Source organism: Plasmodium knowlesi (assembly GCF_000006355.2).
Source record: "Plasmodium knowlesi strain H genome assembly, chromosome: 3".
Classification (NCBI taxonomy): Eukaryota; Apicomplexa; class Aconoidasida; order Haemosporida; family Plasmodiidae; genus Plasmodium; species Plasmodium knowlesi.
Window position 1 is genome coordinate 243,876 of NC_011904.2, and position 26,746 is coordinate 270,621.

The 26,746-nt window shown below is 39.9% G+C and overlaps 8 protein-coding genes across 8 annotated transcripts; 3 read left to right on the forward strand and 5 right to left on the reverse strand.

Annotated features, from left to right (window-relative positions):
• Positions 1-93: 93 nt before the first annotated feature.
• Positions 94-1,632, reverse strand: PKNH_0304800 (ribosomal protein L25, putative; the record flags this gene model as incomplete). Its single annotated transcript, XM_002260991.1, has 5 exons — positions 94-198; positions 419-508; positions 663-913; positions 1,096-1,176; positions 1,302-1,632. 5 exons carry the CDS (start codon positions 1,630-1,632, stop codon positions 94-96), a joined length of 858 nt encoding a protein of 285 aa, XP_002261027.1.
• An 843-nt stretch (positions 1,633-2,475) lies between these two features.
• PKNH_0304900 (conserved Plasmodium protein, unknown function) lies at positions 2,476-10,953 on the reverse strand (the record flags this gene model as incomplete). The annotated part of the gene is made up of 9 exons (XM_039113805.1): positions 2,476-2,501; positions 2,732-2,822; positions 3,043-3,156; positions 3,404-9,648; positions 9,776-9,824; positions 10,087-10,536; positions 10,620-10,645; positions 10,765-10,799; positions 10,943-10,953. 9 exons carry the CDS (start codon positions 10,951-10,953, stop codon positions 2,476-2,478), a joined length of 7,047 nt encoding a protein of 2,348 aa, XP_038969420.1.
• A 969-nt stretch (positions 10,954-11,922) lies between these two features.
• On the reverse strand, positions 11,923-13,011 carry PKNH_0305000 (conserved Plasmodium protein, unknown function; the record flags this gene model as incomplete). The annotated part of the gene is made up of 1 exon (XM_002260993.1): positions 11,923-13,011. The coding sequence occupies one exon, from the start codon at positions 13,009-13,011 to the stop codon at positions 11,923-11,925; it is 1,089 nt and encodes a 362-aa protein (XP_002261029.1).
• Positions 13,012-13,922: 911 nt separating this feature from the next.
• On the forward strand, positions 13,923-15,063 carry PKNH_0305100 (methyltransferase, putative; the record flags this gene model as incomplete). Its single annotated transcript, XM_002260994.1, has 2 exons — positions 13,923-13,949; positions 14,119-15,063. 2 exons carry the CDS (start codon positions 13,923-13,925, stop codon positions 15,061-15,063), a joined length of 972 nt encoding a protein of 323 aa, XP_002261030.1.
• Positions 15,064-15,459: 396 nt separating this feature from the next.
• Positions 15,460-16,713, reverse strand: PKNH_0305200 (peptidyl-tRNA hydrolase 2, putative; the record flags this gene model as incomplete). Its single annotated transcript, XM_002260995.1, has 5 exons — positions 15,460-15,509; positions 15,718-15,769; positions 15,866-15,940; positions 16,067-16,245; positions 16,491-16,713. The coding sequence occupies 5 exons, from the start codon at positions 16,711-16,713 to the stop codon at positions 15,460-15,462; spliced, it is 579 nt and encodes a 192-aa protein (XP_002261031.1).
• A 1,543-nt stretch (positions 16,714-18,256) lies between these two features.
• On the forward strand, positions 18,257-19,531 carry PKNH_0305300 (transcription factor, putative; the record flags this gene model as incomplete). Its single annotated transcript, XM_002260996.1, has 1 exon — positions 18,257-19,531. The coding sequence occupies one exon, from the start codon at positions 18,257-18,259 to the stop codon at positions 19,529-19,531; it is 1,275 nt and encodes a 424-aa protein (XP_002261032.1).
• An 847-nt stretch (positions 19,532-20,378) lies between these two features.
• PKNH_0305400 (conserved Plasmodium protein, unknown function) lies at positions 20,379-20,705 on the reverse strand (the record flags this gene model as incomplete). The annotated part of the gene is made up of 1 exon (XM_002260997.1): positions 20,379-20,705. The coding sequence occupies one exon, from the start codon at positions 20,703-20,705 to the stop codon at positions 20,379-20,381; it is 327 nt and encodes a 108-aa protein (XP_002261033.1).
• Positions 20,706-22,955: 2,250 nt separating this feature from the next.
• PKNH_0305500 (mitochondrial carrier protein, putative) lies at positions 22,956-24,390 on the forward strand (the record flags this gene model as incomplete). The annotated part of the gene is made up of 3 exons (XM_002260998.1): positions 22,956-23,010; positions 23,124-23,327; positions 23,507-24,390. 3 exons carry the CDS (start codon positions 22,956-22,958, stop codon positions 24,388-24,390), a joined length of 1,143 nt encoding a protein of 380 aa, XP_002261034.1.
• Positions 24,391-26,746: the final 2,356 nt, after the last annotated feature.

Sequence of the window (26,746 nt, forward strand, 5' to 3'; positions counted from 1 at the left end):
CGACAAAATGGAGAAAACACGAACAAACTTTGACGACGCACCTTAACAACGCCATATGAAAACCCTAGTAGGCGAACCCACTTAACCATATTATCATTGCTTAGGCCAATAATCCTTATATGTGAGTTGAATGCGTTTCCCCTTCTTGTTTATAAAGTTCGGATCCATGTAATCCTCTGGCAAGGGTGTCTCCGGAATCTGTAGAAAAGACAACAAGGGGGAAGGAGGGGCATAAAATTTTGGTGACGTAAAAATTGATCACTTCCATGGGGATATGAAAAGAAGCCTATCTCTTTGTGCATATTAAAAGGGGAGTGGGGGGGGGGGAGAAAACTCGTGTCTCAACGCTGCCGCTCTAACAACATCTCGTGTTCTCTCCCATGTGCATCTTTCTCTAGAGAACATCACTCTCTCCGACCTTTCCGGGCTCATAGGTCCACACCACTTCCGTCTCATTTAAATCATACTCTTCCGAAAAAACTACGTTCCCGTCATCCGGTAGTAGGTGCTGTAAGATTGGTGAATCATAATGGGGTGGTTCTTAGTTAGTCACGCAAGTTAATTCCAGGTCGGTCACTTCACCACCATATTTCGGCATGCAAGTAGTACCGACAGGACACACACAGAAAAATGCAGACATGGGTAACACTCCTCTGGCGTACCTTTAACTCCCCCAACCTAATCGAATTGTATGGCTCCTTGTATGTTAGCTTCGATACATCAATTTGGAAAGGGGGGGGAATATTATTCCCTATCACTTTGCATTTTATATAATTCATCGCTAGCTGGACGTGGTAGCCATTGACATACGCAGGGCATCCGATAAGGCCGACGATGCTGCACGGAATGTTTAATTCCGTCACTTGGTTTTTAACAACCCTGGCAAACTTCAGGAAGTATATGTGCTTTTCCACTGTTCAGGAGAAAAAAAGAGGGAAATATATATCCTCTTAGATGTGGACTGGAGTGATTGGTGGACTGGTTAAGGGAATTGTTGTGATGGTATTATCCCGTTGGAGGCGCAACTGACTAACGGAAATTTGTGTCAGTCTCCCCACACCTGCGAGCGAAGCGCAGTACCCAATTTAGACTCACCCGGATCTGTCTCAACGTGTGACACGACGCACTCGACAACGTTCCCATCGATGTGAATTCTGAAGAGCCTCGCGGAGAACACTGAAGAGGGGGAAAAAGGTAGTTATTATGAGGAAGTAGCTACTAGCACGCATAATTCGTTAAGAAGTATATGGATATTTTTCCTTTTTTTTTTTTTTTTTTTTTTTTTTTTTTTCGAGCATTACGCAAAGACAGGTGGCCGTCCTCCTCCTCGAAGGCGTACTCATCAATCAACTTGTGGTCGATACAAATCCGTTGCTCCGGTCCGTACTTCCAAATAATGGCGGGAATATACCCATGCACTTGAACAAGCTCCTTCTTTTTAAACCTCTCCCAACATCTACCCTGCACATCTACCACCGTGCTTACCGTACTATGTGCATTGAAGTAATCAACAATTTCCTTCTTCAGAAACCCCCATTGTTTATACTTCAAATACAGCTTGTAATTTAGGTGGTTTCTTTTCGCATTGTGCATGAAGAAGGTTGGCTTAATAATTAGCTTCAGTTTGTTCATTTTTTCCACCACAGGTGCTGTGCGGTCACACGTTCTTACGAGGGGTGTTGCCGTGGCCTTTAGGAGCTTGTCCTCCTAGGCAGTTATGATGGTTCACACACACTCCTCCATACACCCACATAGTTAGTAGCTACCGCGTGTATGTCAGTGCACATATGTAGGTATGCACCTGATGCGACCATGCCCGTGGGTTACATATGCCCCCGTTTTATAAGGCCAACTCGCCAATCGCGCAAAAACGGAAACGAACATGTACTCCAGAGTAAACCGCAAGTGACATAACTTCGGTCAGCATTATAACTGAAGCATCAAAAAAAAAAAAAAATAAAAAATACATACATAAATACATACATATATACAAAATGTTTACACATGCGCATACATACACCTAACAAATCGAACACGCGAACAAACTGGTGACCTCCCGCACGTGCCAATTCTTCCTCCTTCCCTGAAAGGGAATTCGCAATCCAGCTGAACCCATTCCGCAGGTGCAATAATCTCTCCCACCGATAAGCGCTTTAAAGAAAAAAAAAAAAAAAAAATTCTCCAACGCTTCGCTATTTTTTACATCTTCGCCACCGCCGCTCATATTAGGGGGGATACCCGCTCAACGGGGCAAACGGAGGGGAAAAAGCAGTTTTCCCTCCGTGTGCATATCAAACAAACACCCTTAACCGATGCGTTCTACATACCACGTGTGGGAGCTGTTACTACGCGCATAGGTCCTAAGCAACCTATCGGATAGCTCTCCTTGTGGAATTACTCCCACGGTACATGGTATTGTAAGAAGGGCACGCCCTGCCACCAAGAATCCATTGAGGGGTCTTCCTAACGATTCCCTTACAAAGTACCCATGATAATGTTACCTAAAAAAAAGGGGGTAAAGTACCCATGTGGATGTATACTTCCTATAGGTGTGAATTTACTTTTATATTTTGCTCTTTTAGATTATCTTCTTCTCCTTTCACAAGTGCTATGATATATTCTACTTCACATGTGCACTATTCTCCACCACCACCCCTTTACAACAAACCTTTTCCGCATATTTACGCCACACTGATGTTTCAACACACACACATGTTTCCACCCGCATTACCATTCATCTCGTACAGCTCGTCGTTTGAACTTCCCGTTTCGAAGGCGTACTTCTTGTTTTTGCTCAGGGAGTAGGTTTTCAATTCTATGGGCTGCGAAAGGATGGGGAAAATAGTTCAAAGAATGAAAGGCAAATGTGCGAATGTGCGAATGTGCGAATGTGCAAATGTGCAAATGTGCAAATGTGCAAATGAAGAAGGGGACAAGGAGAACCGCACTCTAATTGTCCAACATGTGTAGCATTTCGCTCGAAAGGAGATGAACGGGTGCCCCAAGTGTGCCCGCCTTTTTAACGCGCGCGCTTGGTAGTACCGCCTCAAACGTCCTGCTGTAAATTCGTATGAGCTCCTTTTTGAGGAAGGACTTCTCCCGACGACAAGATACAACCAGTTTGAAGATCTGCCTCGACTCACTTTCACACATTACCTGAATGGCGTTAAAAAAAAGAAAAAAAATAAAAAAAAATAAAATAAAATAAAATAAAATAACCATATAAGAGGAGGGGGGAGGCAACCAACGATGTAAGAGTCTATCCCAAGGGACATCACTAAGTCGGTTAATTCGAACACGTACTAGATACACATACTCTGCCCATGCGTGGCAAAACATGTGAACTTAATAATACGATCATTACACCCCTGTACGTGCCTCTTCCTCACACGCACACGCTTACGTCAATCTTCTTGAACGCGTCAGAGCTTAAGCCTATGCCGCTTGTGTGTGATGTGAAGTAGCATGGGAAGGTCTCCTTCGTCCAATTTTTCTCGATGGTCTTCCTATCACTAGACGAATAAATTTTCACCTGTATGTTGTAACTTACGTTCATGTTAATTCTTTTAATATACGAGCTTTGTAGGAAGACTGTGATGATGTTTATTTTAATGGTTAAGAAATGATATGTCTGTTTGATCCTCTTTCCGGGAGCTTTGCGTAGGGGCGATCCTATTTTGCTTGCACTCTTGTGCTTGTCCTTGTGTGGGGCCTTTCGTTGGTCACTTTTGTGATGCCCTGCTTGACGGATCTGCTCACCCACTCTTCTTTCTGCCTTCTCTTCGTCCTTCCCTTCGACCCTTCCTTCGACCCTTCCTTCTGCCTTCTCTTCCACCACCCTGGAATCCATCCCGGACGAACGCTCCACGTCCATATCACTTAAGTAAATTTCCCGTTTCACTCGAACAAATTTTCTTAACCTATAACTGAGGCTGCTTATATTCGATTGCGCGTAACTTGAACTTTTAATTTTCCTTCCGTCTTTTTCCTGTGTCAAGAGGTAATACCCAAAAGGAGTTGCTTTTGCTTCATCATTTGAGCGCAACGTGCACGATGTGTGTGCTTCCTTGATTTGTGGAAAATTTAAAGCCTCCCTTTTTTCCACTCCTCGTGCGAGTTTTCTTGCGAGGGCTGCTTCGTGTGTTGCTCCTGTTGTGGTGGCTGACCTTCGTGAAGATGACAACGACGATGATGATGATGAGGATGGTAATGACGACGACGGTAGTGGACGAACCCTCTTTTCTTCTTTTTTTTTTTTCCCCTCATCAATAGAATATTTTCGCGTCCAACTGATAGGGGGCCTTCCTTTTCCGCCTTCAAAGTAACTCAGATTTGAGAACTGATCTGTTTCTGGTACTCCTTTCAGAATTGCGATTTTCTTGCTTGACATTTTTTTTGCATTTTCTTGTCTACTCATCTCAAACCGTTTGGGCAACACTCGTCCTTCACTCTGGTTGCAAGCAAGTGAAAGGTCTTTTTTTTTTTTTTTTTTTTTTTTTTTTTCCTTCTTCTTCTGCACCTCAGTACCATCCGTTCCTTCATCTGCATTATTTCTTTTGAGATATTTTCTTTCAAGAAGAAATTCGAGGGTACTTTTAGAACATTCAATATTCCTTAAATCCACATAGTTCGAATTCGTTGCCATCCCTTTTTCATTTTTTATAACTGATTTACCCATCTGGCTCCGCGTCATTTTGTGTGGAAAAAACGTGTTCACCACGCGGGGTGATAGATTTCCCCTTCGTTTGATAAGACTCCTTTTTCGGTGTCCCACCAAGTTCGTTCTCCGCTTGGAGTTATTCCTCGTGAGAGTGTCATCCTTCCTAGGAGCATTAAACATATGGCTCGTCCCGTGGGGCGAGGTAGTCCACCTTATTTCATTTTTATTGCTCACACGTGGGGGACTCCTCCCTTCTGCTAACATTAAGGGGAAAATCTTTTCCTGGATATTGTTCCTAAAATAGGTAATATCATTAAATTCGCTTTTCTTAAAAAACCCTTCTGCGATGTTGGTCTTTTCGTCTTTACCACTGCCAATTTTGTTCTCAGCTGGTGGGCCGAAATCACAATTCTGCTTCATTTCCTTCTCATGTTTGCTCACAGTATGTGATATGCTCCTCCCCTCTCTGAGAGAACCCTTGCGTCTAAGACTGTTTTTCCTTGAGGATGCTACTTCCTTGGACTTAAGCATTTTTCGAGGCGAACCTTCCTTGTTAAGCGTATCCCCTTTTTGTTCTAAACCGCTTTCCTCCGCTTCTTTCCAATTTCTCCCTTCCTCCTTTCCCATCTTGCTCCGTTTGAAAGACTCGTAAAATCGTTCTATCACATTAGGGTGAAACTTGTCAACCATCCCCTCACTTCTCCTACTGTTATAGTTTTCTTTATCTTCCGTTTTCCTTTTTCCATCCTTAGATAGAGAACTTAACTCTTCTTCGCTTCTCCCCTCTACCTGCAACGTTTGAATTCCTTCCTCCTTTTCATTAGAGGGTTGTTTTTCTCCCTTTCCACGAGGTTTCCCTGATGATCCTACTTCATTTAGACTTTGGGCTCCATTCTCAATTGGTGTGTAGTTCTGTTTATCCGTCTTAAACCTCCTATGCGAGTGCTCACCATCCTCACTCTTCTTCCTCTCATATGAATCTTCAAACATCTTAGAGTCTCCTTCTTTGTTCTCCCCTTCCCGATATTCTTTTCTAAGCACCTCGTCATGATGATTCTTTAGGGAACCATTATGAGCACTTCCCAGAGTGTCCAACACGCCCTTCTGAGGATCAATGACCAGTTTGAAGTCTCCGTCTTTCTTACTTCCTCCCCTTTTAAGGATATGATATGAAGAACTTTTTAACTTCCTATACGAACCCAGTTCTCCCTTTGAACGGTTCGAAATTTCGCTCTTAACTACTTCTGCTTCTACCCCTGTTTGTAGAAGAAAACTATCTGTAATAACCTTCTCGTCGTTCTTATCATCTACGATTTTTACGATGGAACTTGATAAAGGGGAACACCCTTGTGTATCTTTTGAGTCTTTACTTTTTTTTCCACCCTTTGGAAAAGGCTCCTCTGTTTTATTACCTCCTCGTGTATTTCTCACTTCGGTAAGATAATCTTTAAAATTAGTTACATGATGCCCCTTTCCGCATTTAACATCTTTTATCCTTGGGTAACTCCCTTCCCATGCAGATTTTTTCAGAAGCGGGAATTTTTTAGACGTACCTATTTGGATTGCTTTTCCTTTGGGGCTTCCAAATACAGCAGGTACACCTTTCTTAAAGGAACATTTCATAGGATCCTTTTCATAAAAATGGATAGCTACACCCTTGTAATCCTTTTTCACAAGAGCGTTTTTTCCACCAGGCTGTTTTATCAATTTGGTACACACATTAACATTCCATTTGGCGAGAGGGGATCTCTTTACAAACTTATTAGCCTTGTTAGTTCCCTCCTTCTTCGGAACCCTTAAAAGGGCATTATCAAGCATGAGGCCTTTTCCACCCACGTGGCTCCTATCCGCATTAATGGGATTCTCCCCCTCATCATGAAAAAGGAAGTCTTTCCTTTCCTGAGCCAAGGTGGAGTGAAGAACACTTAACACCTCATGCTGATAACCTTCCTTGGAACAACTCCACCCCATTTTAGGAAATGGAATAAACCTATCCACGATATTATTGTCATACCGTTCTCCACAGTCCTCTTCATCGAAAGTACAAAAATCATATATCCTCTCTATCCTTGAAAACAATTTTTTTTCCTTCTCAATTGCTTTCTTTATCCGCACGAAATTTTTCATACCTGTCAACTCTACTTTGTATCTTACGCTTACCTTTTCGTTTTTCCCCTTCCGCTGTCCATGTTGATGATGCAGATTCTCCTCCTCGTAGTTTCTTACTATTAGCATGGTCAGTGGAAGGCTCTTTGGGACGTCATCCAAATAAACCCTTTCCAATTTGTCCATACCCCCACTTCTTTCTCCCCTTTCTAGGTCTACCTTCTGATGCTTCTGTTTCCATACACCCGTTTTGTTTCCCTTTTTTCCTCTTCCTCCCTTTCGAATTTCCTTTTTATCCCTTGTCATGTCCTTCCTAATCAGTGTGTAGCCATTTTTATCACATCTTCCCTCTACCTCCACGTAGTGGAAGAAAAGGTTTAACATACTTTCAGCTTGATCATCCCAATTTTCCTTTTTCAATATTCTGCAAATATGCCCTCGAACGTAGTCACATCTTCTGAATTGTGTGTCATCGCTAGATTCGCTCTCCACATTGTTGGTAGGCGACTTACTGCGTAGTAATTCATCTGGGAGCGACTTCTCCCCGCTGGGTATTGATTGTTGAAAGGCTAAATAGAGGTCTTCCTTGTCGATTTGGTTACCGATTTGGTTATCATTTTGGTTGTCATTTTCGTTGTCATTTTCGTTACCGTTATCCAGAGCATAGACCTCCCTGGGGAGGTCGAACTCTCCTGCAATTTTTCCATCTTCATACATCTCGTCGCAGAATGGATAAAGATACTTGTCGTCATTCGGATCATGATAGTGCTCACCCTCGCTGAGGTAGCTAATTAGGGAAAATCTCACCGAATTAGACAAATCTGATTCACTGTGCTTCGCGCCCCCATCACCTACGCCACTCAGGAGGATAGATTTTCCCCTTAAACTGGTGTATGTGCTTTTTCGAAAATAAAAGTTATGCGCTCCATTTTTAGAAACTTCTTCAAGGGTTACATAGGAACAGTCCTCATTGGAACGTTCCCCTTTTCTGCCGCATTGATGATACCTCTGTTCTCCCTTAAGAACACTCTTAGACATCATGTCTTGACTGAAACCATTTTTCAAATTATCATCTTCCATATTTGCATGTATCTCCCTACATTTTTCGCAAAAAATATATTCTCCTTTTTGGTCATACCCTACTTTTCCCTCAGAAGGATACCTTTCGCGAAGTTTAAGTTTCTCTTCATCTCCTTCCCCTTTGGAAATATGAAAATGTTTCATGGACAACTTGAGCATCTCTAAAGATCCATCTTCTAGTACCTCTTTGTCATTCCTTTTGCTACCTTGTGTGTGATGTCCCTCGAAAGTTGGCATCAAATGAGAACTTCTACTACTTCCGTCCTTGTCAGATTTTGAGGACTCCACAGAGCTTATCCTAACCCCTTCGTATTTCCCTTCCTTCTTTTTTTCCCCCCTACTGTTCACATAACATAGGAACTGATCACTCCCTTTCGGAAGGGGTAATTTCCCGTTTTTTCTTTTTCTCTCCATAATATCTCCTTCTAAGGAGTCTCCCTCGAAGTTCCTACTGTTCGATTTATTTTCCCATTTCTCAATATCCACTTTTTTCTTTTCACAATGTACTCTTTTCTTTTCACGATTCACTTTTTTCCTTTCACGATCGACCTTTTTCCTTTCACGATCGACCTTCTTCCTTTCACGATCGACCTTCTTCCTTTCACGATCCACTTTTTCCTTCACACGCGTGAAGTTGTTTCCATTCCCCGTATTGGAAGAATCCATAAAATATTTCTTCACTTTTTCTTTATTTTTCCTTACTCCCTTTTTCTTGTTCTCCCCCTTGTACATTGTCTTCCTCGTCAAGTGCTCGATAAGCCTTCTGCTCTTTTCCATTCCATTGCTCAAATTAGACGCTGTTGCTCTGTGGGCTCTTTTTTTACCACCGTTTTGATTTATATTCAGGCCATTTCTGGTCGAAGGAATTATTGAACTTTTACAAATATGCTCCTTACTTAGGAAGGTGTCTGTTTCTTTACTGTCTAATTCTTCTTCCTCTGGTGGGAGGTTCCGCTTTTTTCTCTCTTCATTTAGCCTCGAATGATCTAATCTACTAGAAACACAACTTTTAAGGCTCACATGACTCCTCTCCTCATCGCAGGCATGTGCATCTGTTGATGGCTCACTGGCATCTCTTTCTAAGTGGTTATCATTTTTATTTACGTTTAACTTTCTACTTCCCCTTTTCTCCTTATAAACTTTGCCGTTTTTAGAAGCACCCCTTTCAGCGGTCATTTCTCCTACTTCCCCAACCTCATTCGGTACACTCAGCGCAGGCCCAAAATTCAACTTTGGAATATTTACATATTTTTTACTAGGCAATATTTTTGAACCATATATTTTGAGGTTTCCTCCACTTGTGCATTTCGATTTACCAGCATGAGTGGAATGGGAAGAAGCAACTTCTTCAATCTTTCCATTCGCTAAATCTTTACAACTTTCGAGTCCTCTGTTTCCGTTCTTAGCCTCCTTCGTATCTACATTATGTTTATTACTCCCCTTGTGGGTACTTTTTCTTTCTCCTCCTGAATCTCGTTCTATGCCTCCACAATTCTGCTGAACCGATTTGAATTTCCTGTCTTCAGTGACAGTGGGCTTCGCCAAGTTTGTAAAAGCATGCTCTATATTTTCCTTCTTCTTTTTTATCATTCCATTTGAAAGGACAGACTGTGGAGTGACCCTTCCATGAGCATTACTTTTAGAGGCACCGCTTCTATTCATACATTTTTTATCATTGGTAAGGAGGGAGTGTTGCGTCTTTCCCCCTACACTATGATTATGTTGCTTTGTCTTCCCTCCACATCTTGATGTGGCATGTTCCGCTTCCAGTGGGGATTTATCCAACACATTTTTCTCGAATCCTGATGGAAAATTTGTACACAAAATACGTAAATAATTTTACAAATAATGGAGAGAAAAAAAAAAAAAAATGCAGCATTTCAAATATGAGCAGCGTATGCATTTTTAAGTAATTATTTGGGGATGTACCTCTTGGAAAATTTTCACATCCACTGTGATCCTGGCCAAGTCCAAAATCCTGTAAAAAAAAAAAAAAAAAAAAAGATCCATGTTTTGAGTAGTTTTTTTTTTTTTCCCATGCATGTGTCTATCCTCACGGTGCACATTAATCTGTGCCATTTCCTATTGAAGGCAACCGTTGGGAAAGTCTCATCATATTTAGGAGGAATTACAGATATGCATGCACGGCAGAAATACGTACATACAATGTAGCACAACTGTGATTATTCCTTCCTAGTCACTAGGCTTCCGATGTTGGCGCTTTGTCCTAACTTACGTACCTCATGTGGATAAGATGATTGTCCACAACTGTAGCTCCCATCAAAATGCTCTAATTTTAGTACATTGTAATAGTCGAGTAAATCATTAAATAACTTCCTCTTAGTACTCTCATTGAAGAGTCTGATATCTTCGTCGATCCTCAACCCAGGGGAAAACTCAGAATGTTCTTCATCATCAAAATTTTCCGAATCGTAATTAGCCTTGTCGGAAAAAGCACACTCATTATACCGTTCACTTTCCTGTTTTGTGCTGCACACGTCAGACGAGAACCCGTTCGAAAGGGTTAATGCTTCACCTTCGAGGTAACCTTCACCATTTTGTATCTCCTTTGACACTCTTCTAAGGTCTATTTTTTGAGACTTTTTTATTTTTCTCCTTCCTGAGCGCAAGTTCCTAAGTGCTAAATCAAAGATATCATCAACGTACTTCTTCCTCTTGTCGCGGACGACCTACAAATAAAAATGGAAGTGGGCAAGTCACCGTCTTAAGGAGAAAGGTAAAAAAAAAAAAAATGCTTCGAAATGTTTCTCACCTTTGTGTTTCCTCTTTGCAGTATGCCTACGTGGTAAAGTGAATCGTGCAAAAAGACTACATGACTCGAAGACACGAATGTGGCATGCTACCCAAATGTACAAATAAAACGTTTCAATAAATTTTCTTTAAACGGTTAGCTATACTTTTCAAGTTTTCTATTAGAAAGGGCGAATCTTCACTTCAAGCAAAAAAAAAAAAAAAAAGAGAGGATAAGTTTAAAGGAACAAATAAACAAAAGTGGATTTAATACGTCAAGAAGGTTCAAACTCTTCCTTAGCCTGCTCAGCAGTTAATTCTCCCCTTTTATGCCGTCTCGCTTACTCAGAAATCATGGTTAGGCTGTTTGTAGACGCGATTACGAGAACTGTTCTGGGTGATTATTCTTCCAAAGGAGAAGATGTGAGTAAATCGTCTTTTAAGTTAAGTGCAAAAATGAAAATGAAAATTTAAATAAAAATAGCAAATAAAATATAAAGTAAAATAAATTAAAAAAAAAAAAGTAAAATAACATCATACAGCGCAGCATAACAACAAAATAGCTAGTACCAAAAAAAAAAAAAAAAAAAAAAAAAAAAAAAGAGCACACACGCACAACTTAATCGTGCCACAAAAAAAAAAAAAAAAAAAAAAAAAAAAATCTGAACGTTCAGAAAGTATTTATAACATTGTTCGACATTTTTGGTTAGCTGGAAAAAAAAAAAAGATTCGCAAACCGTTTTATCCATTTCGATCTTTCGCCAATAATCGCGTCGGCGGTAGGTACTCCTACTTATTTCGTTGTCTAACTTTTTGCGAGCACAGACGGGGGGAGATAACTAAAGAGTACTATTTCATTGAATGCGCGTAAATACGTCCACCACATTTCTCTTTCTATGTGTGTGTAGGAAGGGGTTTCTCCTTGGCACAGGACCCCTTGTTGCTTCGTATCATTGTCCTCTTCACCGCGCAGCTACCGCGTTGATTAATGAAAGACCATTCGTCAATTGCCTCATCGACTCATTGACTCATCCACCAATTAACACATTAGCGCCCCAACGCGCTAGGCGCCTTTCTTTAAATCGTCAAGAGAAAATAAAAATGTTTCCATCACCGCTGTTTGGGTAAATTTGGTGACATGCACAAATGGTACTAAAAAAAGGGAAAGTCAAATACGAAAAAAAAAAAAAAAAAAAAAAAAAAAAAAAAAAAAAAGATTAACTCCCAAAAGGAAGCAAAATTAACTGTAAACATTACGCCCAAATTGGGACGAGGAAAAATAAACATATAGGGAGGAGCCCCCCAAATGAGGCACTTTGACATTTTCACGCTATATCGCATTCAAGCATCTTTATCAGTTCCGGAACGCCGCTCTTAAACGGCTCCGATATGAGCATACATTTAAAAATGGTGTGTACTCGAGAAATACACACCATAATTACGTATGCCATTCTTTTATAAGCAATGCAGGTGAGATAGTTGGATAAAATTCTTCCGACATAGTAAAGCAGACGCATGTTAATTTTTATTTTTTTGTACAATTCTATCATTAAATATTCGTCATTCTCCTCTACAACATCAGCAAAAATGGACAGGACATCATGTAACTTCTTCACATAATGGTTACAACTAAGGAAGAATTTTAATTTATGGTATGTGTTGTAGTTGCTATTCATGTACCTCCTGAGGAATGTGTACTCATTGAATAAATTGATTAACATATTTTTGAAGTTTCTCTTGTGTTGGACAATACACCTCTTTATGTCAATACACCTGGATATAATATCCTTAGTTGGATCTTTGCTATTTCCGCATTTTTCTGTTGCCTTCCCTTTAACCTTTTTTGTATCCCCTTCGGAATTACAAAGTGATTCGTTTGAATCTTCCTTAAGCTTTGGTTCTTCCGATAGGTTATTTTGGGAAGGAAAATTTTGTATTGCATCGTTTACCGTAACCTTTGATGGGTATTCTTCCACGTATGCCCCACAGGATCCTGTGTGAGCTTTTTTTTTATCCATGGGACTAAAGGCGAATACCCCTGGAGGGCTCGCTTGTCCTGGTGCTACGACATGCCAACATGCATTGCGTATTTGTTGCGTTCCGGTCGGGTGATAGAAGAGGTTAAACACGTCCGGGTGATCGGTTGGTTGGTCGGTCGGTTGGTCAGTTGGTTGACCAGTTGGTTGGTCGGTTGGTTGACCAGTTGGGTTTTCGCTTAAATGCTCATTCTGTTTCGCCATTTTGTCCTTCACACGTGTTCTTTTACCCGTGCGTCCATCATTCTTATGGATAAACCTGTGCAGTAGCACCCACTTTCCTATTTTTTTCCGGACAATAAGGTCCATCTGGCTTCTTCCACTTATGCTGGAATGTTCTCCATTTCGCAGGCTGTTTGGCAGTCTCGCATCGCACATCACACGATCCCTGGTGTCCCCTTTGCAATTTCTGCTTTCCTACTGGGTACTCTCTCCCTGTGGTGTTCCTTTTCTCCTATTTCCTTCACTAGTTGGAGATTTTTGTTTTTTTTTTTTTTCCTTTTTGTTCTCCTTTATTATGCTTCTCCACAACATTTGGGATTTTTTTTTTTTATCATACTTTCCCCTCTTCAGATGTTTTTTTTTTTTAAATTTCCTGAGAAAGTAAAAAATAAATCTTCTTTCCCTTCTTCGCAGGGACGTGGATAAACTTGTGCCATGCTCCTTGGGTTCACTCTTCGCAATGTCGTTTCTTAATCAGTCATCACATATAATGTATGTTAAACTTTTCCGCTTGGTGAAGGAAGGTATGGCATAAAACACCTGAACTGGTTGAGATGCATATATAATGGGGACATAGAAAAACGAGGCTTAAAAATGGGTCGCCGTTTTAAAAGCGGGGCGGAAAATTCCGAAATGCATGCGGGTTGTTGAAGTGGGAGAAAAAAAAAAAAAAAAATTGCGCAAAATGTTATGCAAAAATACAACATTTTTAATAGGGCGCAAAAAGAAGGCCAGAGTATGGAACCCTTGACCCGTGCTGTGCGCGTCATGGGAACCCTGATGCATCACCATCAAGGGACAGTGTGAGGAGATTAACATACAACGCGCAGATTATACCTCCACTGATATGTACATACTTGTAGGCGCATCCCCCCTCCCCCCGCCCTTTTGAGTGCAATACCATGTGAAGGCACGACTTGTCGCATCTGATAGGCGAAGTGCGTGCACTTGTAGGGGGCGCACCTATTGAATGTTATTTCCTGTCAATTGCCTCCCTCCCCCGTTGGGTTCTTATACCCATTCTACGATTGCATTCTCAGTTTAGTTTCAAGTCGAAGAGTAACATCATGTTTACCTTCTCTTCGTTTAAAAAGGTTAGGTTGCGTTCGTAATAAGATGTGGCCTACCATGGGGGGTACGTCTGCCTCCATATTTACCCATGGAACTGTGTCCCATTCACGAAAAGGAAACGCCCCATGTGAAGTCTACGACGGCAGAAGAATTCCAAACATTCGTGGAACCTCCTTTTTTTTTTCCTTTTAGGTGCTCGTTGGAGTGAGCGCCGCGAACGGGGGGGTAATAGCGGGCTGCTTTTATATCTACAAAAAAAACAGACCTGAAAATGACGAGACATTAGGAGAACCGAGCGAAAGTTTCAGAATTAGAACCTTCGATGAGCTAGCTAAAAGTTATGACGAAAAAAATGACTTCATAGAAAAAGTCACATCCATAAACAAATACAAAAAGAGGAACTTTCGAAAAGTGAAAGGAGTGGTTTTAGAAATAGGGGCAGGGTCAGGAAGAAATTTCTCCTTCTTAAAAAAAGTGGACACCTTAGTATGCGTGGAAAAAAGTGAAAAAATGTGTGAAGAAATGAAAAAAAAATTAGAAAAAGTAAAGCCATCATATCCTGTATACATCATAAATGATGACATAAAAAATAATCTCTTCCGTCCCAACGTTTTCGATTCAGTTATTTCGTCTTTCACCTTATGTTCGCTGGAAGATGTAGAGAACGGCTTAGAGAAAGTCCATCAAGCGTTGAAACCCGATGGAAAGTTCTACCTAGTGGAAAGAGGAATCATTTATAACAAAATCATTCGGTACATTTTGAAAAAACTGAATCTATATCCTAATAAAAGAATTCCTTGGGAATTTGGCTATTATGAAAATAGGTGTCCCTTGGAAATTTTAAAAAAAAATAACTTCAACGTCATTTTTAAGTTAATAAAAAACGCTGGAAGTATCTACATACTTACAGCCAAGAAACAGACAGGCTCTTTTTCCCATACTAAGGATGGTACGTTCGTCACTAGTGCCAAGGAGGGAAATGCAATTCAAAAGAGCGGTCATCTGAAAAACCAAGTTAACGACAAAAGTGGAGTAGAGCAAACGCGGGATAAGGGGACACCCCCACCCATCGATATTAGGGATATATTATGTCATCAATTGGCCGCACCGATTTATTACTCATACAAAAATGGGTAAAACATAACATTTCATATGGGCATATGGAGGTGTGAAATGTAGGAGTGGGGGGGAAGTTAGGGATAAAAAAGAAAATTACACACGCTTGTCCATGCATACCCCTGACTAACTGTTTCACCTCCCCTTTGTTCAACTTAACCAATATGCGAACAGCTCGCAAGATCGAAGGAGTCCCTATTTTCTCTTTAGGGTCGAAGAAAAGTGAAAGACATGTAGGTGGTAAAACGAACACACCTTACGTATACTTGTATGTAAATGTAACGTCACCTCCTAAGCATCCTGCAAATAAATGCATGCCCGTTTCCCCCACCCCTTTTGGCAACAAATAAAAAAAATGCATTAGTTTTCCCAAAGCACCACAATGCGTCACACAATATTCACAGTGGCAGCAATTCGTTACAGAAGCTTCAACTGACCAGTTATCTTGTTAACAACTTCGTCGGGCACTGAGAAAAAAAAAAAAAAAAAAAAAAAAAAAAGTGGAAGAAGAAATCGTCTTGGAAGCGCAAAAGGTAGGATAAAACGGGAACACCTCTCATTATGATGACTCGATTGCACACATTGTTGTTGTGCAGGAGAAAAATTCGTTTATTTTATTTTTCTAATTCCTTTTTTTTTTTTTTTTTTTTTTTTTTATTATTATTATTTTAATACCCGGTTCAATGGCGATGACAGTTTCCGTGTTTGGCTCGATTTGCGTCCGGCCCTGAGGTGAAGGGGGAACGGAGAAAAAGAAATGGATAAACAGAAAGTATTCACTCACCGTCACGTATAAGTATAACGTTCTACACGTTATTCTTACCGCGTCGATGATTATGGACGTTATGAGATTTTCCTTCTTGGCCTTTCTTTCAATTTCGTACATTTCGTCCAAACTCTGAGGGTTGAATTTGGTTGGGTTGGGATGAGGTGAAAAATGTAAGAAGGGAAAAATTAAGACGATAAAGAAATGGCCTTTTAACATAGCCCAATGGAGGAAGCACTCCTCTTCTACGCGGATTACCGATATCTTCAGGACAATCTTTTTCTGTCCCGTCTTTTTCCAAAGGTCGAAGTAGGTGAGGGTGCCTTTTCCATTTTCTCTTTCCTTGAGTTTACTATTTCTTTTCACAATTTTCTCGTAAACTGCTAGGCAGGCGTGGCAACACTGAGAGCAGATTTTCCCCTTGTTCATTTTGATGTCTATTCGTGGTAAGCAAAATGGGTATAAGCGAAATGGGTATAAGCGAAATGGGTATAAGCGAAATGGGCATAAGAAAAATGGGTATAAGCAAAATGGGTATAAGCAAAATGGGCATAAGCAAAATGGGCATAAGAAAAATGAGTGTTCCGTAGGGGGAGTGTTATCATCCCAAGGAGCTGCACTAGTAGGTACCTGCTCCGGACCACAAATGTTGGGACACCCCGGAAGCACGAAGGAACCTTACCTGTCCTGACGCAGAACACCATTTTGCAGTCACTTGTGCATATCAAGTCAAAGTTCGCACACGCCTCCTTTATCCGCACGGCATTCTTCTTTATCTCCTTCATGTACTTGGTGAGAAGGCCCATTACAAATCCACACAAAAAGGTAAGGAGCAGAATGAAGACATCGTATCCATCATTTTTGATATTGTCCAAGTGACTGATGTTACTTCCTGAGTTATTCATATGTTTGGAGTTTTTGTAGAAGGATAGGTGGTGGTGGGGAGGAGGATATATTCGTCAGGGTAAAATGGCACATAGGCATACATAATCGTACAGATGAATTAATTTCTTTTTCCTTTTTTTTTTTTTTTTTTTTTTTTTTTTTTTTATTTGCCCCTCCTGAGGTATTGATCCAATTGCGGAAGGATAAATGTTTTCCTTCAAGTGCAAGACGAATGAACCAGTTGTGTCAACCATCGACAAGCGTAACCACTCTGAGAGAGCAGTTGTTCAAGCTGTTGTGAAGTCCTTCTCGATTCTTCGCCTTTTAACCGCTACGTCGCTTCCCCCTTTTTCAGTGGTTACTTTTCGATGGTAGAATTCTTGGCAAAACGTGATCCCCTATTCGTTAGTAGCACAAAACAGCGGCAATTAAAAAAATACCTTTCGCGTGGCCATTCGTACATACGAAAATAATATGTCCAACTGTGCGCATTTAGAAGCACATATACATATATACTGCATGCACGCTTTATTACAGTGTATATTTGCACGTCACCAAAAGCCTTTGGGACGAAAGGGTGTTTGGACTCCCTGGGTGGAAACAAAAATAAACGGATGGATCTTCCCCAAAAAAAAAAAAAAAAAAAATGTTTTACTTTTTAACGAATGATTTTTCCGTGGAGGAGAGAAACTTACGATAAGGCGTAGATGACTCGCGCGACATTTGAAAATGCACTTCTGCCGTGCCCATGTGCCGATAGCTAAATCGGGGTTCCGCGAGCGAAGGTCAACATGAAAAAAAATATCAGGTGTTATATATTGCAAGTATAGCCCTATGCCACGCCGCTGTTGGTCATTTTTTTTATTTCTTTTTTCCAGGCTCGCCATAATTGTCATAATTGCCATACTTGTTAGTCCGTTAAACCGTTAATCTGTTAATTTGTTAATCTGCTAATCTGTTAATCTGTTAATCTTTTTTAATTTGCTCATTCTTTTAATTTTTTCAATTTTTCCAATTCCTGCTAATCTTCTCAAAATTGCAAATTTTTCGAAAAAGAGAAAGAAGCGCTTCGCCCCAGCCGATATGCGCAGAGGGCGCCTACAACACCAATGAGCCCATCTGTACTATTTCCTGTACAGTTCCGCGAGGAGCAGATATATCAACATACAAGTATACCTATATGTACATATATTACGCCCCCACATAAATACATAGATACGTACATCCCAAACAAGTAGAGTCGCCGCCTGTAAAAAGTTGTTTTCCTCCCGCACGACTTAAAACATGGAAAGTACCTGCGAAAGGGGCCTTCACTTGTAGACCAAAAAAGGGGATCGAAAGGGAAGGATAGGAAGAAAGAAACAGAAGGAAGGGGCCACTGGCTGAGGATGCATAGTTAGATATATGCATATACATGCCTACGCATGCCCATGTTGATAGGCCTGTCGAACGGGACAGACGACGCGCCGAGCACCTCGAAGAATCCCCCAAAGCATGAGAACCGCCACCCCGCATAGGCACACATCTTGCACCCCCCTACTCAGTACCCCATAAACGAAAAGAATGATTTCGGAGAAAAGGAAACACGGCAAGGACAAGGCCCACCGGAAGGGAAAACAGCGGGAAGGGGAAGAGGAGGTCTCGGAAATCCTCCACAACGGGGATCATGAAGATAATGAAGAGCATGGTGGCGAAAGCGACTGCAATGGTCACTCCCTCTCGCCCCTAATCGAGGCACACAACCTCTTCGAAGGAGATGCAGCTAGCGAAAATAGTGAACAGGAAAATAAAAAGAAGAAGAAAAAAAAAAAAAAAAAGAGAGAGGAAGACCAGGAGGGGGAGGCCCCCCAAACGGACATAAACGGCCCAAATTATCAGGTGGAGGAAGATCAAGTGGGTAACCACGATGAGCAGGATGAGGAGGAGGCGAAGAAGAGGAGAAAGGAGGAAAAGAGAAGGCACAAGGAGGAGAAAAAGAGACTCAAAGAGGAGAAGAGAAGACTGAAAGAAGAGAAAAAAAGACTGGAGGAAGAGGCGATGAACCAATCGATGAACCAATCGATGAACCAATCGATGTCCACGAAAGCACCTCCAACAGAGAGAAAGAAAAAAAGTGTTCGCTTCGAGCAGGAAGAAGTAACCAACGAAGAAATCCTCAACTACTTCATTCAGTCGTACAAGGACAAAATAAGCATAGAGCACGACGAGTTGTGCCAAGTAATGACTGGCAAAAAATTTTTTGACATAGAACGATTAGCGAAGAACGCCACGGAAATTACCCATCAGCCATTGATGCTCCAAAATATACAAAAGGAACAACAGAATTATTGCAGACAGTGCGGGTACATTTACAATTATGAGGACTACATGTACATGTATATGAAACGTTTTAATCTCTCCAAATTTAATCAGAGTGGTAATTGCCTAACTGGAATAAACCCCTATGACCCATTTAGTGGTGCTATTGAAAATGCCCAATTCCAAAACGAAAACTCCATCAAGTGTATTTATTGCGGAGCCGTAATTGATACGATCGAAATGTATGACCACTGGAATGGAAAAGAAAAATATATTGAATTGAATTCCTACAGAGAAAAGTATGTATTTGATAAAAATAAAAAAAGTTATTGGAAAAATAAAATAACCTCCATTGAAAAAAACGTCTCCTTATTTAAGGAAGATCAAAATCAAGCCTATAATATTACGTATGAAAAATGTACAGATTGTGGTAACGACTTTTTGCATTTTATTAATATACAGACGAGGAGTGCCGATGAAGGATCCACCATCATTTATTTCTGTCCGAATTGTAAGAAGCAGACAACTGTTAATAACTAGTTCAGTTTTTTTTTTTTTTTTTTTTTCCCTCCATGTGTCAAATTGGAGCAATTTAATTTTGCATCTTCTACACCAGTGGCACAGTTTGTTTTGACGGGAATATGATCCCCTCAATTATACCTTTCCACAGTGGGTGCTCCCTTATGCCGTTGAAGTGATATGCCCTTTGTTGTGCAGATTGCAGGCTATTCGGAACCCCGCCCACAAATGCACTGTAAATCCCGCGTGGGTAAACTGTTTCGTAAAATTTGTCTTCCATCCCTTTTGCATATCTTTCCATATCTTTGTGCATTTTTGCGTTCGTTTGTTTTTTTTTTTTTTTTTTTTTTTTTCTTTCTCTCATTTTTATTTTAAACCTTCGTCAAGGATGTTCCCTTCATGGAGGAAATCCCCTGCGCAAAACGCACAAGCTCTGAACAGCCAATTAGGCTACTTCAACTCGATTTAAAAATTATTCCTCAAATGGTAGCTTAACCCATTTGTATGTACACACTCGTACGGGTGAACTGTCTTCTCCAGACAGAGGTTAATTTGGTACAAAAAAAAAAAAAAAAAAAAAAAAAAAAAAGTTGGGACAACACGGAAAGTACGTATATGCACGTAGTTGCATAGCGCAGGTGATTAATGCCAAGGGGTCCCTGTGTAAAGCTCATAATCGTATTAATCCTTCCTGCGGTGCACTGAAAGTACAGTTTTTTTCTAAAAAAAGGATGGGGGACAAAAATGGGTATGTGAAGCCCATTTTAAAGCAGTGCTTCTTCCTGTAACTCCAGCGTTATCCGTTAGGTGTTCCTCCTTCACCCACAGCTGCACACTTGATACTTACACCCGTTGTTTGTGGACACCGCTACTTGTGCACATCGGCCGATTTTTCCTTCTTCTGCTTTTTCTGCGTTTTCTTCTTCTCTCGGCTCAATTTCTTTCTCACAGTGCCTCCCCTGTCCCTCCTCATTTGGTATGCACCTATGTCTTCACTCTTTCCAATGGGAACTACAGAAGACTCGTTGTAAAAATTGGGCCAACAATGCATCAGTTGCGGTTGCTTATATACATGACAATCTCCAAGGGGTATAATTTTTCGCCATATTTTATCCCCCAAAGGTTTTTCTTGTCTAAAAAAAATATTCTTAATATTGAATATTGGCTTAATGTGCCGCTTCACGTTTATGTTCATTTTTGTGGGGGGGTTATGTCTCTGTATATATGTGTATCTGTGCACAGTCACCTATAGGGAAGGCCACTCCGCTAAGGCTCTGTTTCATCCAAGGAGCTGTCGAGACAACCAAGCAGGTTATTAAAGTGAACTACCCCTTGGCTGCATCCCAGACATGGCCTCACACTCAGCGCTGGGGGTTAAGGAAAACTGCCACAAAATATCACAATCTGGTTCTGTCGTCTGTATGTAACGCGATTGCACTGGTGGAGACACCCGTATCATGGAAAAGGAGAAGAAAGGAAAAGTGCTCCCCCCCTTGATGAACCTGTTTTAGCAAGAGGTTGACTGTGCAATATTTCCTGTGGGAACGTAAAAGGGGCCTTCAGTCGAATACATAACCCTCAGTTACTCTGCGCACATTATCAGAGCGTTCTCAAAAAAAAAAAAATAAATAAAAATAAAATAAATAAATAAATAAATAAATAAATAAAAGCTACCTCACCTTACAATTGGCTAAATTCCGATGAGTTGCGCTAAGCTGCACCACTGAAGGGCAATTTTTTTAATTGCCCTTTTTCGTCCAAACGAGTGCGCTCCCTAGTGTATATCTTTTTGCCGCAAACCTGTCATCATTCATTTTAACGTGCACGTTCCACTTGCGCCACGACTGCCTACGGTGGTGCATATCTGGAGAGAAAACAAAAATATATATATAATAAAAATGTCAAAAAATTGTAAAAAAAAATGCCAACTTCTGCCAACTGTTCCGAGGAGCAAGAAATCACCGCGACGCACAAACAACAGTAAAGATAAAACTCCCGTCAGCGCTGCTACATTTTTTTTTTTTTTTTTTTTTTTTCATTTTTCTGCTTGCCACTTGTCACATATTTGAACCCCTATTTTTTGTTCATCTCTATAAACTATACAACATATAAACCTACGCTGTGTAACCGTTTGCGTGCGTAGGCTTCGCATGAGCGACCAAGCTTTCATAATTTTTTGATTTTTCAGAGTCCAACTCCTTTACGCGCACAAATTTCCACGAGGCTTAAATGCAAAGCCTATTCCTGCTGTTATACGCTTGCGCCTCCTTCTTGTGCTGTAAAAGTCTAATGACTGTGGTCTCCAATGTAGATAATCTTACGCCACTGTTTGCATACCCATAGAGTTGCCAAGGTATGTTCGTGTGCATCCTTTGTAAGTAATTGTATCAACCCCCTTTTGGATGAACTGTTGATACATGCTTACATTTCTCGTGTTGAATACATTACTACCCCCCTCAGGTAGCTATTTGCTTATGCACATATATATGGCAACATTATACACGTTTGTTTATCAACTCAGGAGTGCAAACCTTGGTTACTTTTAAAAAAGCGCCTATACATTCATAGATTCCTTCGCTATATATCTCTCCCTCCCCTTCTCGCTTTTTTCGAATGGATATAGTTTATATTTGCATAAAGAACGAAATATACACCCATGTGTTATACATATGAGCATAGAACCTTCTACATTTGTGATGCACATGCTTTTAGGGGAATCCCCTCGCCTGTCCATCAGCCTAAAGGAAGCACACCTACTCAGTAGGTAAAATATAGAATTTAACTTTTTTTTTTCCTAATCCATCACGCTTAACCCTTTCTAGCAGGAGAGTTGCTTTAACTGCATGTACGTACATTTAAGAGGTGTTGAGTCAGTTACCATGCCTTTCACCTGGGAGTATTTTTCCGCTTGGCTGATTATTACACACATATGCCTGCTTCTATGCTCACCAAAACATACATTTATATTCACTCCGCTCTATTTGTCTTTCCCCCTGGGCACTTGTCCATTAGAAGCACCAATTTATCCACACCCGTGTGAGACTTACGAATGTTAGCTCCCTCCACTGTTTTGCGTTATATTATTCCTTGTGGCCCCATTCTCCAATAGTTCATTTGCCCCTGTAGTTGCCTTCTAAATGGAAATCCGACAAAAACTGTGTTGCACGTTATGCCATATTTCTCCCACACTTGAAATACATGCGTCATCGTTTGAAACTCCCACCCAAATGTGCAATAAGGAACAAGATAGCCAAGTACACAGTTTTAACTTACATCATAAGGACAAAAAAATGTCAGAATTAAGCAAAAAAGAGATCTTACATTTTTCGGCTAACTTAGAATAATAAAAAAAAAAAAAGTTACCACCTTTGCATGCACAAGTCAGGCGAAACCGTAGAAAAAAAAAAAAAAAAAAAAATTAGCTAGCCAATTTAACAAGTACAAAATGGAAAAAAGAAATATAAACGTTCAGAACATAATATACAGTAGCACAGTATCAAGTAAGTGTAAAGTGGAAAAATGAGAATCATGACTAATTCTTTTTTCCTTATTAAGGAGATATCTAAGAGTTGGTTCCACTTTTATGCATTTTTTTCCCCATTCCCAATGGCAGGTATTTTCGTCAGTCTCATATGCACCCCCCTGGACGTAATAAAAAATTACATCCAGTACAATAGCAACATAAATTTCGACAAGAAGTACATATTGAAGAAAATTACCAAGAAGAACAAAAAGAGGCTTTTGAAATTTAACTCTTTTTACTACCAGACGTTCAAGAACATTTACAACAACTACGGAATTAGGGCTGTCTATAGGGGTAAGCCGAGTACCCGCAGTGTGACGGTTTCTGCCACGCCTTTTTGGGAACCGTGTTGTGTAGATAACAGTATATATATGTACATATATGTACATATATGTGTATGCCCATATGCATGTGTATATGTATGCATATATATATGTACATAAACACACACAATCGTGTATCATCCTCCACAGGCCTTCTTTCCACCGCAAACCTGTACATAATAAACAATAGCTTGTTTTTTTATGTGTACGAAGAGCTAAAGGATAAGGGAATTCCATATTACCTGTGCGCAACGATTTCGCGATTCATCTCCATCATCATAACATCGCCTTTGGAGCTATACCGAACAAATGTTCAGGCGAACGTTTGCAACAATTACAAAGTAAGCATCCTGGACATTTTAAAGGATAAGAAAAACAGAAAAATAAAAATAAATTTTTACAAAGGAATTACCTCAACACTTATTAGGGACATCCCCTTCTCTGCCATCTACTGGTCCCTTAACGAGTACTTAGTTAGCTACATCAAAAAAGTGGACTCAGAATATGAAAAGAGAAAAAAAATTACAAAAAAATTTGTGTACCCATTTATATGTGGGTGTTTAAGTAGCACAATAACCACTTTTCTAACTCATCCACTGGACATTATAAAAACAAACATGCAAGCCAGATGTATAGACATAATTCACAAGAGCGACTTTGACTATAGGAAGATTAAGAATTATGATTTCCATTCTAAGAACCGAGCCAACAGCTTTTACAACATTTTCCAAAGTAATTTATACAATAATAAATACCTGCACGATGTTAAGGTAAATAGTTACGCACACAATGATCACCGTAGCATACATTATAAATATGGATCTGGTAAATATGGTTCGAATACTTATAGCTACAAATACTACAACTATTTCAAGTTTACAAATAATTATAATTACAACGTTTTTTCTGTAGCGAAAGTTATTTTTAAGAAAAATGGATTGCGGGGGTTTTACATTGGCATTTGTCCAAGACTGGTAAAAATTGTGCCCACCTGTGCCATCCTTTTTTCCACCTACCACTACTTTAACTACTGACTATTTGCCGTGTTCTGTGTGCGCTGTTCGCATCCTTCCATGATTTTTTTTTTCTTTTCTTTCCCTACGCATTTGTTTCATTTGTCGCTGTGTATCCAGCACTTTCATTTTGAGTATCAACAGATTGTCTCCTTTCGTCTTTCCAATTTGGCATATTTACATAAGAATGCGCGCGCCGGCGTAAATCTGGACGCCCATGCCATTTTTTTTTTTTTTTTTTTTTTTTTTTTTGTTTTTGTTAATTTAAATTATTAATTTTCAACTTTTATTTATTTTATTTAAAATTTTTTTTAATTATATGCATGTTTATATCTAATGCTATGGGAACCGTTGCACATGACAACCACGCGATCAACAAGAAGGGATCTGCTAAAATTTGTATAGGTTTCTCCTCATCAACTACTTTTTTTTTTTGCTTTTGAATTATCTTTGGAATTTCCCCTAAAGGGATAGCAATAGAGTGGAGAAGCAGGTCGGAACAATAGCGCAGAATGTGCCAAAGAGTGGTTTGTTATAAACCCAACTGTTAATTCCTCCACGAACACACAAATGCAGAAACACGCAACTGTGGTGAGAACAAAATTACCATCGCTTCAAGTGTGGGCCCCTTAAATAGGTCCTTCCATCATGGTATACGAGAAATTCTGCAAAATTTTACAGGCATAAATGGTATGTACTTATCTAGGAGGAGGGAATGTCCATCCTAAAGTGTGCAAAGACTTTCCCCATGTGCATGCATTTGTGTGTATATTTGCATGTGGTTTTTGCTGATTACTAGATGACCATTCTATTTTTCATCCTTCCTTTCTTCCTTCCTTCTTTCCTTCCTTTTTTGGCATTTTGAATTGTAGGAGTCATATATGAAGGACGAAAAAAAAAAAAAAAAAAAAAAAAAAAAGCTACGCATTGGAATTAAATGGCCACTTGAAGATGCTACTTTTATGTTCCCTTTAGGTTAATATTCTTCCCGGTTGTCTTCAACTGTGTTTTTTCTTTTTCTTTTTTTTTCTCTACAAATATGCATATCAGATGCGACGGTCGTGATGCTTGTAAAAATCTGTTTCGCTGTCTTGTGTAATGTTTTTTTTTTTTTTTTTTTTTTTCCTTCCGCTAGTGCATGCTCGCACAAATAAGGAAAAGAAAAGAATGGAGGATAAGACGAAATAAATTAATCCCAGAATGTCGAGCGACCTGTCAACTTAAGATTTTACAACCTGCCGCACGTGCAGACCTGTCCTGAATATCCGCAGTGCAAAAAAAGAACCCATACGCGATGGCAACACGTTCCTACAAAATAACCGATTTGTGGCTAGCGTTTTTCCCCCTTTAGCCCTTCCTGGGTAACACCTAAAAATGCACACTCGTACAAAAATATACAAATAAAATGGAGCCATTTTTCTTGCATACGATTGCGTAAGCTATTTCCCCTCCTCCCCCCGTTGTCCATTCATCTGGATTTGCAAATATTTGTCTGATCGTCCACATGCCCATTATGGGAACACATACGTGTCTGTCTATATATGAACATATGTGTGTTTTCCCAAGCGTGCTTACGTATAACGCGCATCTACCTTTTGTGCAATCAGCCAAACATTCAAAATTCGTATCGTCCGGTTCGGCATAGCGATAAATTAGCCGTGATATCTTTCCATTTAATTTTTTTTTTTTTTTTTTTTTTTTTTGAGAAGCGTTCATTTTTTGAGGTATATAAAAAGATGTGTGCGCAAATGCGAGGCACACGGTTGAGTAGAATGCAGAAATACCGTTGTAAGCCAAAGCAGACATAATCTATGCGATTAAGAGGTAATGTGTTGTCTGTTTTTTTTTTTTTTTTTTTTTTTTCATTCTTTTCATTTTTGCTACCCAAATTTGTAATATTTCAATTCGCTTTGTGTGAGCCTGTTTATCCCGATATGAGAGGTTTATATGGAGGTGTTCACTTATATGTGCTACTTTTTTTTTCTTATCTGACCCTATCCCTTTTTTGTATTAGATTGCACACTTCTTCACCTTCTCATTATCAACAAATATGACTGTTTTCTTTTTTTTTTTTTTTTTATTTATTTCCTTTTTTTTTCAAAATAGAGGTAGCCAAGTGACTCCTCATAAGATTGTCTTCACATGTGTGACCATCCCACTATTTCTTCATAATAGGGTAAGGAGGGACATCCCTCCCCGTTCTTCCGTTTATCCATTTTTGATGCGCATATATGTGGTTAATTTCGCATGAAAATTTGTGTTCATAGACAGTTTTCCCTATTTTTTTTTTTTTTTTTTTTTTTTTTTTTTTTTGGAGGAAGATCTCTTATTGATTCAGAGTTGGAAGGAAAATATACCGTGAGGCGTCCCAGTACAT